Here is a 15,230-nt window from a genome sequence, read left to right on the forward strand (position 1 = left end):
TCGTTTTTTTCTGGGTGTTCTTAGTCTTTGCTTTGTCTTTCCAACTGTCCACGGTAATTATTTAGGCCTCCTTTGGTTGGCAGATATATATTATATTAATCATTTTTTCTTATTTTATTTGATGCACTTTAGTATAATTTACCTTCTATTATATGTGATCTTTTATTATACGTGATCTGCTACCATCAGTAATCCTTGGTGTGTTTTTTATACTGTGTGTCAGGGTTATACCATCATGGTATGGCTGTGGTATCTGGTCGGGGTCTAGTGGTGCTTTCCAATTATTGTATGGCAGTGTTATCCGGACATTGTAAGGTTGTATTATCTGGATAGGATATAGCGGTATTAGCTAGTCAGAGTATAGTGGTGTTAAGCACAGTATAGCAATGTTATCTAGTTACATTTGGCAGCTTCTTTCTAGCTCTCTAAGGTAATTCTAATCCTTAAACTGATATACCTACTAGCGGTCACCCTACTAGCACTCACCTCATTACCGCTCACCCTACTAGCATTCAACCTACTAGTAGTTACCCTATTAATCACCTCACTAATGCTCACCCTACTAGAATTCACTCAACTAGCTCTCACCCTACTAGCGCTTACCCTGCTATCTCTCACCCTACTAGCGCTCACTCTGCTATCTCTCTCCCTACTAGCACTTACCCTGCTATGTCTCTCCCAACAGCGCTTACCCTGCTAGAGCTCACCCTGCTGTTGCTCACCCTACTAGCACTCACCCTACTAGCGCTCACCCTGCTATTTCTCACCCTACTAGCGCTCACCCTGTTATCTCTCACCCTACTAGGGCCCACCCTGCTATTTCTCACCCTAATAGCACTCACCCTGTTATCTCTCACCCTACTAGCTCTCACTCTGCTACTTCTCACCCTACTAGCGCACACCCTACTATCTCTCTCCCTACTAGCGCTTACCTTGCTATGTCTCTCCCAACTAGCGCTTACCCTGCTAGCTCTCACCCTGCTGTTGCTCACCCTACTGGCGCTCACCCTACTAGTGCTCACCCTGCTATTTCTCACCCTACTAGCGCTCACCCTGTTATCTCTCACCCTGCTGTTGCTCACCCTACTAGCGCTCAACCTACTTGCGTTCACTCTGCTATCTCTCACCCTACTAGCGCTCACCCTGTTATCTCTCACCCTACTAGCGCACAACTTACTATCTCTCTCCCTGCTAGCGCTTACCTTGCTATGTCTCTCCCAACTAGTGCTTACCCTGCTAGCGCTCACCCTGCTGTTGCTCACCCTACTAGCGCTCACCCTGCTATCTCACACCCTATTAGCACTCACACTCCTGTCTCTCACCCTACTAATGCTCACCCTGCTATCACTCTGCCTACTAGTGCTCACCCTGCTATCTATCACCCTACTAGCGCACACCCTACTATCTCTCTCCCTACTAGCGCTTACCCTGCTATGTCTCTCCCAACTAGCGCTTACCCTGCTAGCTCTCACCCTGCTGTTGCTCACACTACTAGCGCATACCCTACTAGCGCTCACCCTGCTATTTCTCACCCTACTAGCACTCACCCTGTTATCTCTCACCCTACTAGCGCTTACCCTGTTATCTCTCAACCTACTAGCGCTCACTCTACTATCTCTCACCCTACTAGCACTCACCTTGTTATCTCTCACCCTACTAGCGCTTACCCTGTAATCTCTCAACCTACTAGCGCTCACTCTGCTATTTCTCACCCTACTAGCACTCATCCTGTTATCTCTCACCCTACTAGCGCTCACCCTGTTATCTCAAAACCTACTAGCACTCACTCTGCTATCTCTCACCCTACTAGCACTCACCCTGTTATCTCTCACCCTACTAGCGCACACCCTACTATCTCTCTCCCTACTAGCGCTTACCTTGCTATGTCTCTCCCAACTAGCGCTTACCCTGCTGGCACTCACCCTCCTATTTCTCACCATACTAGCGCTCACCCTGTTATCTCTCACCCTACTAGCACTCACCCTGCTATCTCTCACCCTATTAGCACTCACACTGCTGTCTCTCACCCTACTAACGCTCACTCTGCTATCTCTCTGCCTACTAGCGCTCACCCTGCTATCTCTCACCATACTAGCACTAACACTGCTGTATCTCACCCTATTGATCTAATATTTTACTTCTAGTAATCCTGATACTGCTACCAATAATGTTGAGAATCAGTTTTGTCATGTCGCCATTCTCTGACCTTTCCTCATCGTAGGCAAACACTTGCTCTTACCAACAGTTATGGTGTGAGCGTGACACTTTCCTGCCACACAGAATCGCCATAGCCCCTGATTGCTCAAATTCCCCGAGTAGCGATATTGCATCCAGAAGTCGGTCGCTGTGGCCACGATGAGAAGCACCAGTCCAGAGACTGCGCAGAGCAGACCTCCGCCCATCAGCGTGTACATCTCTGGTAGATGGTGGTCTCCGGACACCCCACCTGCAAGAGAAAAGAGAGAAGAGGTTAGGAGCCAATTTATGGGCAAAGGTGGGCAGCACACACCAAACAATGAGGTCATTTTACTACAAATCACAATGTAACATATCAGGGGTGCCATAGCGAGCCACATCAGGGAAGGGGGAAGGCATAGTGAGCCATACCAAGAGGCTACAGTGAGATTTATTAGGGGAGAGGGCACAGTGAGCCATATCGAGGTGGAAGCATAGTGAGCTATATTAAGAGGCCACAGTGAGCCATATCAGGGGTGAGGCCACAGTGAGCCATATCGGGGGGAAGCATAGGGAGCCATATCGAGAGGCCACAGTGAGCCATATCAGGGGGAGAGCATAGTAAGCCATATCGGGGGCATAGTGAGCCATATTGGGGGGGCATAGTGAGCCATATCGAGAGCCACAATGAGCCATAGAGGGAGAGTGAGGGTATATATTGGGGGGGCATAGTGAGACATATCGAAGGGAGACTCTCTCTGTGATGCATTGGGACATATGCTCCCCCCCCCCAGCCACATAGTCAGCCATGATATAAGAGAATTGTAAGCCTATTTTTTTCCTTTAATCCCTTTTTATTTTGTAATTGTCTGTATATACGATACTTGTCTCATTTTATAATTTCTTTTTACACTTTGGTAAACACTGCCTACATTTTAGAGTAAAATATAACAAAATACTAGCTTAGCTTCTCCTTGCTGTATAGTAAATTACTCTACTAATTGGGTTAGCTCCTGACCCATTATTAATTAAGGAACAGGAGCTGGTAGCAGCGAAAGTGTCCTGCGCTGGTGGGTAATGCTGGCAGTGACGGAACGGGGTTTTTATAGTGTATTGCTCAGCTGCAGCTGGGAATAGTTATATTACCCTCACTGCAGTGTTTTCTCCACAGCCAGTACATAGCAGGCAGCCTTTCTGGCATCTAATTATCCTAGCTGCAGTTCCCTGACTGACCTGAGGGTAAGGGGGAGTCAGAGAGCTGCGAGTGTCAAACCGGAAGTGTGATATAAATAAATCCCTTTCAGAAAAGAACCGGGGCTAACCAACCATCCCCAGGTCATGACAAAGGGCAATATCGGGGCATATTGAACTATATAGGAGGTGCTTAGTGACCCATATAAGGAGGGGCATAGAGAGCTATATCGGGGGGGGGGAGGGCATAGTGAGCCATATCAAAGGGAGGGCTTAGTGAGCTATATCGGAGGGGGAGGGCATAGTGGGCCATATCGAGAAGGCACAGTGAGTCATAGCAGGGGGGAGGGCATAGTGAGCGATATCGGTGGTAGGGCATAGTGAGCTATATCGAGGGGGCATAGTGAGCTATACAGGGGGTGCTTAGTGACTCATATCAGGGGGGGCATAGTGAGCTATATTTGGGGAGGGCATAATGAGCTATATGGAGGGTGCTTTGTGATCCACATCGGAGGCACAGTGAGCCATATTGGGGGAGGGCACAGAGAGCCATATTGAGGGGCCACAACGAGCTATATGGGGGAAGGGCACAGTGAGCTATTTCAGGGGTGTTTAGTGAGCCATATTGGGGCCACAGTGAGCCATATCGGTGGGAGAACATAGTGAGCCAAATTGAGAGGCCACAGTGAGCCATAGCGGGGGGAGGGGCATAGTGTGCTATATTGGGGGGCATAGTGAGCTACAGTGAGAACAGAAAGTATTTGGACCCCTTTAAATTTTTCACTCTTTGTTTCATTGCAGCCATTTGGTAAATTCAAAAGAGTTCATTTTTTTCACATTAATGTACACTCTGCACCTATCTTGACTGAAAAAGAAAAACAGAAATGTACATTTTTTTGCAAATTTAATAAAAAAGAAAAACTGAAATATCACATGGTCATAAGAATTCAGACCCTTTGCTCAGACACTGATATTTAAGTCACATGCTGTCCATTTCCTTGTGATCCTCCTTGAGATGGTTCTACTCCTTCATTGGAGTTAAGCTGTGTTTAATTAAACTGATAGGACTTGATTTGTAAAGGTACACACCTGTCTATATAAGGCTGCCGTCACACTAGCAGTATTTGGTCAGTATTTTACATCAGTATTAGTAAAGCCAAAACCAGGAGTGGAACAATTAGAGGAAAAGTATAATAGAAACATATGCACCACTTCTGTATTTATCCCCCACTCCTGGTTTTGGCTGAGAAATACTGATGTAAAATACTGACCAAATACTGATAGTGTGACGGCTGCCTAAGACCTCACAGCTCACAGTGCATGTCAGACCAAATGAGAATCACAAGGTCAAAAGAACTGGCCAAGGAGCTCAGACAAAATTGTGGCAAGACACAGATCTGGCCAAGGTTGCAACAGAATTTCTGCAGTACTCAAGGTTCCTAATTGCACAGTGGCCCCCATAATCCTTAAATGGAAGAAGTTTGGCACCACCAGAAGTCTTCCTAGACCTGTCCATCCAGCCATTCTGAGCAATTGTGGGAGAAGAGCCTTGGTGAGAGAGATAAAGAGGAACCCCAAGATCACTGTGGCTGAGCTACAGAGATGCAGTAGGGAGATGAGAGAAAGTTCCACAAAATCAACTATCACTGCAGCCCTCCACCAGTTGGGCCTTTATGGCAGAGTGGCCCGACAGAAGCCTCTCCTCACTGTAAGACATGAAAGCCGGCATAGAGTTAGCTAAAAAAACACATCGGGGATCTGCGAGAGCGGGGACGTTACCGCGACCCCAGGACGCGGCCACATTAAAAACATTGCGTTAGCGCAACCCGCTAGCGCTAGCGCTAAACGGGTTGCACTAACGCAATGTGACCCTAGCTGTTATGAACAGGTGATTCAGAACCACAATGGACCTAGTGGTTAAGAGCACACAAAGTGACCTGATAGTTACAAACATAGGACGAGCTCTGAGACATGGGAACTCTGCTGACCGCAATCCCTAATCCTATAATACCACACTAAAGGTAGCCGTGGAACGCTCCTGACCAAAACCTAGGCGCCTCGGCACAGCCTGAGAAACTAGCTAGCTCTGAAGATAGAAAAATAAGCCTACCTTGCCTCAGAGAAATTCCCCAAAGGAAAAGGCAGCCCCCCACATATAATGACTGTGAGTAAGATGAAAATACAAACACAGAGATGAAATAGATTTTAGCAAAGTGAGGCCCGACTTACTGAATAGACCGAGGATAGGAAAGATAGCTTTGCGGTCAGCACAAAAACCTATAAACAACCACGCAGAGGGGGCAAAAAGACCCTCCGCACCGACTAACGGTACAGAGGTGCTCCCTCTGCGTCTCAGAGCTTCCAGCAAGCAAGAAAAACCAATATAGCAAGCTGGACAGAAAATATAGCAAACAAAAAGTAACACAAGCAAAACTTTGCTTATGCAGGGCAGACAGGCCACAAGAACGATCCAGGAGAGAGCAAGACCAATACTGGAACATTGACTGGAGGCCAGGAACAAAGAACTAGGTGGAGTTAAATAGAGCAGCACCTAACGACTTAACCTCGTCACCTGAGGAAGGAAACTCAGAAGCCGCAGCCCCACTCACATCCACCAGAGGAAGCTCATAGACAGAACCAGCCGAAGTACCACTCATGACCACAGGAGGGAGCTTGACCACAGAATTCACAACAGTACCCCCCCTTGAGGAGGGGTCACCGAACCCTCACCAGAGCCCCCAGGCCGACCAGGATGAGCCAAATGAAAGGCACGAACCAGATTGGCAGCATGAACATCAGAGGCAAAAACCCAGGAATTATCTTCCTGACCATAACCCTTCCACTTGACCAGGTACTGGAGTTTGCGTCTCGAAATACGAGAATCCAAAATCTTCTCCACTATATACTCCAACTCCCCCTCAACCAAAACAGGGGCAGGAGGATCAACGGATGGAACCACAGGTGCCACGTATCTCCGCAACAATGACCTATGGAATACGTTATGGATGGAAAAAGAAGCTGGAAGGGTCAAACGAAAAGACACAGGATTAAGAACCTCAGAAATCCTATACGGACCAATGAAACGAGGCTTAAACTTAGGAGAGGAAACTTTCATAGGAATATAACGAGATGACAACCAAACCAAATCCCCAACATGAAGTCGGGGACCCACACAGCGCCTGCGGTTAGCGAAACGTTGAGCCTTCTCCTGAGACAATGTCAAATTGTCCACCACATGAGTCCAAATCTGCTGCAACCTATCCACCACAGTATCCACACCAGGACAGTCAGAAGACTCAACCTGCCCTGAAGAGAAACGAGGATGGAAACCAGAATTGCAGAAAAACGGCGAAAGCAAAGTAGCCGAGCTGGCCCGATTATTAAGGGCGAACTCAGCCAAAGGCAAAAAGGACACCCAATCATCCTGATCGGCAGAAACAAAACATCTCAGATATGTTTCCAAGGTCTGATTGGTTCGTTCAGTCTGGCCATTTGTCTGAGGATGGAAAGCCGAGGAAAAAGACAAATCAATGCCCATCCTAGCACAAAAGGCTCGCCAAAACCTCGAAACAAACTGGGAACCTCTGTCAGAAACGATGTTCTCCGGAATGCCATGTAAACGAACCACATGCTGGAAGAACAATGTCACCAAATCAGAGGAGGAAGGCAATTTAGACAAGGGTACCAAATGGACCATCTTGGAGAAGCGATCACAAACAACCCAAATGACCGTCATTTTTTGAGAGACGGGGAGATCCGAAATAAAATCGATAGAGATGTGTCCAGGGCCTCTTCGGGACTGGCAAGGGCAAAAGCAACCCACTGGCACGAGAACAGCAGGGCTTAGCCCGAGCACAAATCCCACAGGACTGCACAAACGAACGCACATCCCGCGACAGAGACGGCCACCAAAAGGATCTAGCCACCAAATCTCTGGTACCAAAGATTCCAGGATGACCAGCCAACACCGAACAATGAACCTCAGAGATAACTCTACTCGTCCATTTATCAGGGACAAACAGTTTCTCCGCTGGGCAACGGTCAGGTCTATTAGCCTGAAATTTTTGCAGCACCCGCCGCAAATCAGGGGAGATGGCAGACAAAATTACCCCCTCTTTGAGAATACCCGCCGGCTCAGACAAACCCGGAGAGTCGGGCACAAAACTCCTAGACAGGGCATCCGCCTTCACATTTTTAGAGCCCGGAAGGTACGAAACCACAAAGTCAAAACGGGAGAAAAACAGCGACCAACGAGCCTGTCTAGGATTCAACTGTTTGGCAGACTCGAGATAAGTCAAGTTCTTGTGATCAGTCAAGACCACCACGCGATGCTTAGCTCCTTCAAGCCAATGACGCCACTCCTCGAATGCCCACTTCATGGCCAGCAACTCTCGATTGCCAACATCATAATTGCGCTCAGCAGGCGAAAACTTCCTGGAAAAGAGGGCGCATGGTTTCATCACCGAGCCATCAGAACTTCTTTGCGACAAAACAGCCCCTGCTCCAATCTCAGAAGCATCAACCTCGACCTGGAACGGGAGCGAAACATCTGGTTGGCACAACACAGGGGCAGAAGAAAAACGACGCTTCAACTCTTGAAAAGCTTCCACAGCAGCAGAAGGCCAATTGACCACATCAGCACCCTTCTTGGTTAAATCAGTCAACGGTTTAGCAATACTAGAAAAATTATTGATGAAGCGACGATAAAAATTAGCAAAGCCCAGAAACTTTTGCAGACTCTTCAGAGATGTCGGCTGAGCCCAATCATAAATGGCCTGAACTTTAACAGGGTCCATCTCGATAGCAGAAGGGGAAAAAATGAAACCCAAAAATGAAACCTTCTGAACACCAAAGAGACACTTTGACCCCTTCACAAACAAAGAATTCGCACGCAGGACCTGGAACACCATTCTGACCTGCTTCACGTGAGACTCCCAATCATCCGAGAAGACCAAAATATCATCCAAGTACACAATCAGGAATTTATCCAGGTACTCTCGGAAGATGTCATGCATAAAGGACTGAAACACTGATGGAGCATTAGAAAGCCCGAATGGCATAACCAGGTACTCAAAATGGCCCTCGGGCGTATTAAATGCTGTTTTCCATTCATCACCTTGTTTAATACGCACAAGATTATACGCACCACGAAGATCTATCTTGGTGAACCAACTAGCCCCCTTAATCCGAGCAAACAAATCAGACAGCAGCGGCAAGGGGTACTGAAATTTGACCGTGATTTTATTTAGAAGGCGGTAATCAATACAAGGTCTCAGCGAACCATCCTTCTTGGCCACAAAAAAGAACCCTGCTCCCAATGGCGACGACGACGGGCGAATATGACCCTTCTCCAAGGATTCCTTTACGTAACTCCGCATAGCGGCGTGCTCAGGCACAGACAAATTAAACAGTCGACCTTTAGGAAACTTACTACCAGGAATCAAATCGATAGCACAATCAAAATCCCTATGCGGAGGTAGGGCACTGGACTTGGGCTCATCAAATACATCCCGGTAATCCGACAAGAACTCTGGGACCTCAGAAGGGGTGGATGATGAAATAGACAGAAATGGAACATCACCATGTACCCCCTGACAATCCCAGCTGGACACAGACATTGATTTCCAATCCAAAACTGGGTTATGGACTTGTAGCCATGGCAACCCCAACACGACCACATCATGCAGATTATGCAACACCAAAAAGAGAATATCCTCCTGATGCGCAGGAGCCATGCACATGGTCAGCTGGGTCCAGTACTGAGGCTTATTCTTGGCCAAAGGCGTAGCATCAATTCCTCTCAATGGAATAGGATACTGCAAGGGCTCCAAGAAAAACCCACAGCGCCTAGCATACTCCAAGTCCATCAAATTCAGGGCAGCGCCTGAATCCACAAATGCCATGACAGAATAGGATGACAAAGAGCAGATCAAAGTAACGGACAAAAGAAATTTCGACTGTACCGTACCAATGGTGGCAGACCTAGCGAACCGCTTAGTGCGCTTAGGACAATCGGAGATAGCATGAGTGGAATCACCACAGTAAAAACACAGCCCATTCTGACGTCTGTGTTCTTGCCGTTCAGCTCTGGTCAAAGTCCTATCGCACTGCATAGGCTCAGGTCCATGCTCAGATAATACCGCCAAATGGTGCACAGTTTTACGCTCACGCAAGCGTCGACCGATCTGAATGGCCAAAGACATAGACTCAATCAGACCAGCAGGCATAGGAAATCCCACCATGACATCCTTAAGGGCTTCAGAGAGACCTTTTCTGAAAATTGCTGCCAGCGCACATTCATTCCATTGAGTGAGCACAGACCACTTCCTAAACTTCTGACAATATATCTCTACCTCATCCTGACCCTGACACAGAGCCAGCAAATTTTTCTCTGCCTGATCCACTGAAATAGGTTCATCATACAGCAATCCGAGCGCCAGAAAAATCGCATCAATATTACATAATGCAGGATCTCCTGGCGCAAGGGAAAATGCCCAGTCTTGAGGGTCGCCACGTAATAAAGAAATAATGATCTTAACTTGTTGAACTGGGTCACCAGAGGAGCGGGGTTTCAAAGCCAGAAACAGTTTACAATTATTCTTAAAACTCAGAAACTTAGCTCTATCTCCAGAAAACAAATCAGGAATAGGAATTCTTGGTTCTAACATAGAATTCTGAACCACAAAGTCTTGAATATTTTGTAATCTTGCAGTGAGATGATCCATACAAGAAGACAGACCTTTAATGTCCATCACTACACCTGTGTCCTGAACCACCCAAATGTCTAGGGGAAAAGAAAGACAAAACACAGTACAGAGAAAAAAAAATGGTCTCAGAACTTCTCTTTTCCCTCTATTGAGAAGCATTAGTACTTTGGGCCTCCAGTACTGTTATGAACAGGTGATTCAGAACCACAATGGACCTAGTGGTTAAGAGCACACAAAGTGACCTGATAGTTACAAATATAGGACGAGCTCTGAGACGTGGGAACTCTGCTGACCGCAATCCCTAATCCTATAATACCACACTAAAGGTAGCCGTGGAGCGCTCCTGACCAAAACCTAGGCGCCTCGGCACAGCCTGAGAAACTAGCTAGCCCTGAAGATAGAAAAATAAGCCTACCTTGCCTCAGAGAAATTCCCCAAAGGAAAAGGCAGCCTCCCACATATAATGACTGTGAGTAAGATGAAAATACAAACACAGAGATGAAATAGATTTTAGCAAAGTGAGGCCCGACTTACTGAATAGACCAAGGATAGGAAAGATAGCTTTGCGGTCAGCACAAAAACCTATAAACAACCACGCAGAGGGGGCAAAAAGACCCTCCGCACCGACTAACGGTACAGAGGTGCTCCCTCTGCGTCTCAGAGCTTCCAGCAAGCAAGAAAAACCAATATAGCAAGCTGGACAGAAAATATAGCAAACAAAAAGTAACACAAGCAAAACTTAGCTTATGCAGGGCAGACAGGCCACAAGAACAATCCAGGAGAGAGCAAGACCAATACTGGAACATTGACTGGAGGCCAGGAACAAAGAACTAGGTGGAGTTAAATAGAGCAGCACCTAACGACTTAACTTCGTTACCTGAGGAAGGAAACTCAGAAGCCGCAGCCCCACTCACATCCACCAGAGGAAGCTCATAGACAGAACCAGCCGAAGTACCACTCATGACCACAGGAGGGAGCTTGACCACAGAATTCACAACACCTAGCCTTAGATTATTCTCTCCATGCTGCCACATGGTGGTGGCAGCATGGAGAGAATAATACTCGCCTACTTGTGTCCGAGGGTGAGGGCTTTTACTGACCCCCTACAGTTTGCGTACCAGCAGAGACTGTGGGTGGATGATGCTGTAGTGTCTCTGCTACATACAGTGCATTCATTCTTGGAAAATGATGGAACTGTAGTGCGCTCCATGTTCTTTGACTTCTCAAGTGCTTTCAATACCTTACAGCCGCCCTTACTACGAAATAAGTTGACTGATATGGCAGTGTATGAGGGGATGATGAATTGGATAAGCGACTACCTGACAGGCCACAGTTTGTAAGGATGGGGGAGGTGGTATCTGGCAGTGTGCAGAGCAGTGTTGGAGCCCCTCAGGGTACAGTGCTGTCACCCTTCCTCTTCACATTGTATTGAGCTGACTTTCAGTGCAAATCAGATTTTTGTCACCTCCAAAATCTCAGATGACTCAGTAATTGTAGGGGGCATTGTGGGGGACCAGGGGGAGGAGGAATATAGAAGGGTGTGGTGCCCCAGGGTCCTGGTTGTCACAGTGACATTGCTTTCCTCACAGGGAGAGTGATGTTATGCTTGGAGGCAAGGAAGGATAACTTTCAACGGGTAAACACAAACATGCAACATGTTCACACTCCAGGCCACAAGGGGGAGATTTTGATCCTATTTCTAGGTGACTCCCCTATATATATATTGTGGTTTGGAGGGAAAGTGAGTCAGATAGTGCCAGAGAGCAGACTGGGGCAGGAAGAACGTATGAGGAGCCGTGTGGCTACGAGAAAGTGCTGCAGCTCCTGGAAAGAGATAACACTGAAAGCAGAACAGATTGCAGCGAGCGTGTAGGAGAGTGAAGCACAGGAGAGTGATATCAGGGGAGACCAGCTGTGAATGGGCTGCCTCCCTCTGAGGTGCAGATAACCGGTAGCCGTAACACCGAGGTTGTAAGGGACTCTATGACTTACAGCAGAGTCCGGCAGGACAGCTGAACTGCAAGTTACCTGTCGCCTCAATACCCATAAGGCACAGTTGATGCATAGAGCTAGGGTCATGATAGAGATCCTGTAAAAAGGCTCGAGTCACCTGTCATACCTGTTTGTGTCCTATCCTATATGGGGGACAGAGAGAAGAACTGTGAGGACCTTATCTTAAGCCATAGGCAGTAAGGGACTACAACACCACCACGCTAGAGGAAAGCTTTTAACTCCACCTGGATAAGGGGACTCCCAACTTGCCTCCAAGCCGGCTGGACTCTGCCTATCCTGTGATCTGGCACCCTGGACAGTGGCTGCCTGAAGTTTTCAGTAAACCAGGTAAAGTGACTGCAAACCTGTGTCCTCGTTCTTTGCTGCACCATTCACCATCTTCCATCTACACACCGGAAGCCCTGGGGATATACTTCACCTGTGGGAAGTTATACCATCTAGCTGCCATAACATCAGCCCAGAGGACCCCTTAAAGCAGCATCGGTCCCCACTGACCGAATACCACAGTAGCATCACGAACATAAGCTTTATTCACCAAACCCCTTTAAAGACCTTTCCCCTTTTACATGAGCGCCCAGGGCCATGGACCAGGTCGCCGCCACCATGATATCTCCCTGTGAATACCAGACCCGGTACCGAGTACCCCACGGCCCTGGAGGGCGACTCAAGGGTGGTTTCTGACTTTGTGAATTGGTGCTGGACTAACTGTCTAGAACTAAATGTAAAGAATACCAAGAGCGTTGGTGGTGAGTTATAGAAGGAAAAAGGAGGATTACTTACCGATCAATATTGCTGGCCAGGAGGTTGAGATTGTTGAGAGCTACAAATATTTGGGGGTTCACCTTGACAGTAAACTCGATTGGAGGTGTCATACAGAAAAGGTTTACAAGAAGGGAATGAGCAGACTGTACTTTCTTCGGAAGCTCAGGTCATTCAATGTATGCAGTAAAATGCTGGAAATGTTCTACCAGCCCATTGTGGCAAGCGCCATTTTTTTGCTATCATATGCTGGAGCAGTAGTGTGCGAGTATCTGACACTAATAAGCTCAACAAACTTATCAAGAAGGCAAGCGCAGCTGTTGGCCTCCTTCTGGACTCTTTTGAGGAGGTATTGGAGGTTAGGATTCAAAAGAAGTGTAGGGCTATAATGAGCAATAAACACACCCACTATATGAGCTGTTCTTTGAGGACAACCAGCAGAGGGCGCCCTCTTATGAACTCGAGCCTGGGAGCTTTCTAGGAAAGTTCCCACGATCTAGGGACAACCAGCAGAGGGCGCCTCACCGCAAATGCAGGTAAATATAGGTCATTGACCTACTTTACCTTCATTCTCCGGGGTTTTGCAGCAAGGAGCAGTGCTGCATTAGCAGAACTCCTGACTGCAAATTTTTTTAACCCCTTCAGATGGATTTACATCGTGGGACTTTACAGATCTTCGGAAGGTATGTATATTGTTTGTTTATTATTTTGACTTTGTTACAGATCGAGGGTCTTCAGTGAGTGGATTGAGCGTAGAATAAATTATTACAACAACCTTTGTGATTTTTTCATTAAAATAATTTTTAATAATGTGTGTGTGTGTTTTTTTTAACCCTTTACTAGTATTGGATTAATAATGGATAGGTGTCATAATTGACGCCTCTCCATTATTAATTTGGCTTAATGTCACCTTACAATAGCAAGGTGGCATTAACCCTTCATTACCCCATATCCCACCGCTACACGGGAATGGGAAGAGAGTGGCCAAGTGCCAGAATAGGCGCATCTTCCAGATGTGCCTTTTCTGGGGTGGCTGGGGGCAGGTGTTTTTAGCCAGGGGGAAGCCAATAACCGTGGACCCTCTCCAGGCTATTAATATCTGCCCTCAGTCACTGGCTTTACTACTCTGGCGGAGAAAATTGCACGGGAGCCCACGCCAATTTTTTCCGCCATTTAACCCTTTAATTTAGTAGATAGAACGGCCAAATTTTGCATATACACACTACTAACATTAGTAGTGTGGAATATGCAAAAAAAAATGGGGATATGAGATGGTTTACTGTATGTAAACCATGTCTCATATCATGTCGGGTTTAGGAAGGAGATAGCAAAAGCCGGCAATTGAATTACCGGCTTTCTGCTATATCGCGCTGGATGAAATATTAATATATATACATATACAGTATGTGTCTACTGACATTATATATATATATATATATACGTATTCTATGTGTACACATTTATTATACCTATTCTATTGTAAGCTGTCAGTGTGATTTTACTGTACACCGTGCTGAATTGCCGGCTTTTCTCTCTAACAGCGCTGCGTATTTCTCGCAAGTCACACTGCTGGTCCGTGTGTAATCCGTATTTTTGGGGCTTCCATAGACTTTCATTGGTGTTTTATTTGCGCAATACGGTGACAAACGCAGCATGCTGCGATTTTCTACGGCCGTAGAAAGCCGTATAATACTGATCAGTAAAATACGGCAGATAGGAGCAGGGGCATAGAGAATAATTGGGACTTTTTTTTGCGAGTTTTACGGACGTATTTTCTGCGCTCATACGTCCGTAAAACTCGCTAGTGTGACGCCGGCCTTAAGGTGGACTAATTTTAACTAATAGAGTATGTAAAACCTCAAGAAAGGCCGTACTGGGCCCCTGGCCATCGAGGGAGGCCGCCATGACGGGGTCACGTGCGAGCACAGGAGCCCTAGGGTTAAATAGGGCATTACGGGGTTAAAACCCGTGGTGTTAGCTTTTGAATTGGGGAGGGGGCGGGATCAAGAAAGGGGAGGATAGGAGGAGTTGGGGGAAGAGAGCCTTAGGGCAGTTAACAGGAAAAAACGCCAATTCCTCAGTACCTTGCTGAAGCGTTCACTCACCTGCCTGCGAGTGAACGAAGCTCAAGTCATCCGGTAACATGGAGGTCGATGCGTTGCTGCAGAGCCTCCGGGACGCGGCGGGCACGCAAGGCACAGCTTGGCTGCAACAATCCGTGAGCATCCTATTACAGGGGGTGGCGAGCGGATCTCCCCAGGTTCCCACCGAGGGGCGCCGGCTGCGGAGGTCCAGGCCTCCGGTGCACCTAAGCCCCGAACTCCCCCCTTGGGCCCGGTGCCGTCTTAGGAGCCCCTCCAGGGACCCTCCAGCTGGTGGCGCAGG

The 15,230-nt window shown here is 47.3% G+C and overlaps 1 protein-coding gene across 1 annotated transcript in view; it reads right to left on the bottom strand.

Annotated features, from left to right (window-relative positions):
- The window catches only part of LOC138637546 (lens fiber membrane intrinsic protein-like), a 139,579-nt gene that overhangs the window by 105,076 nt on the left and 19,273 nt on the right, over positions 1–15,230 (bottom strand). The window contains exon 2 of the mRNA XM_069726330.1: positions 2,240–2,446. Coding sequence (XP_069582431.1) covers positions 2,240–2,414 — 175 coding nt within the window. The 5' untranslated portion in view covers positions 2,415–2,446. The remainder of the gene's footprint in view (positions 1–2,239; positions 2,447–15,230) is intronic.

Source organism: Ranitomeya imitator, chromosome 1 (genome assembly GCF_032444005.1).
Source record: "Ranitomeya imitator isolate aRanImi1 chromosome 1, aRanImi1.pri, whole genome shotgun sequence".
In the NCBI taxonomy this organism is placed as follows: domain Eukaryota; kingdom Metazoa; phylum Chordata; class Amphibia; order Anura; family Dendrobatidae; genus Ranitomeya; species Ranitomeya imitator.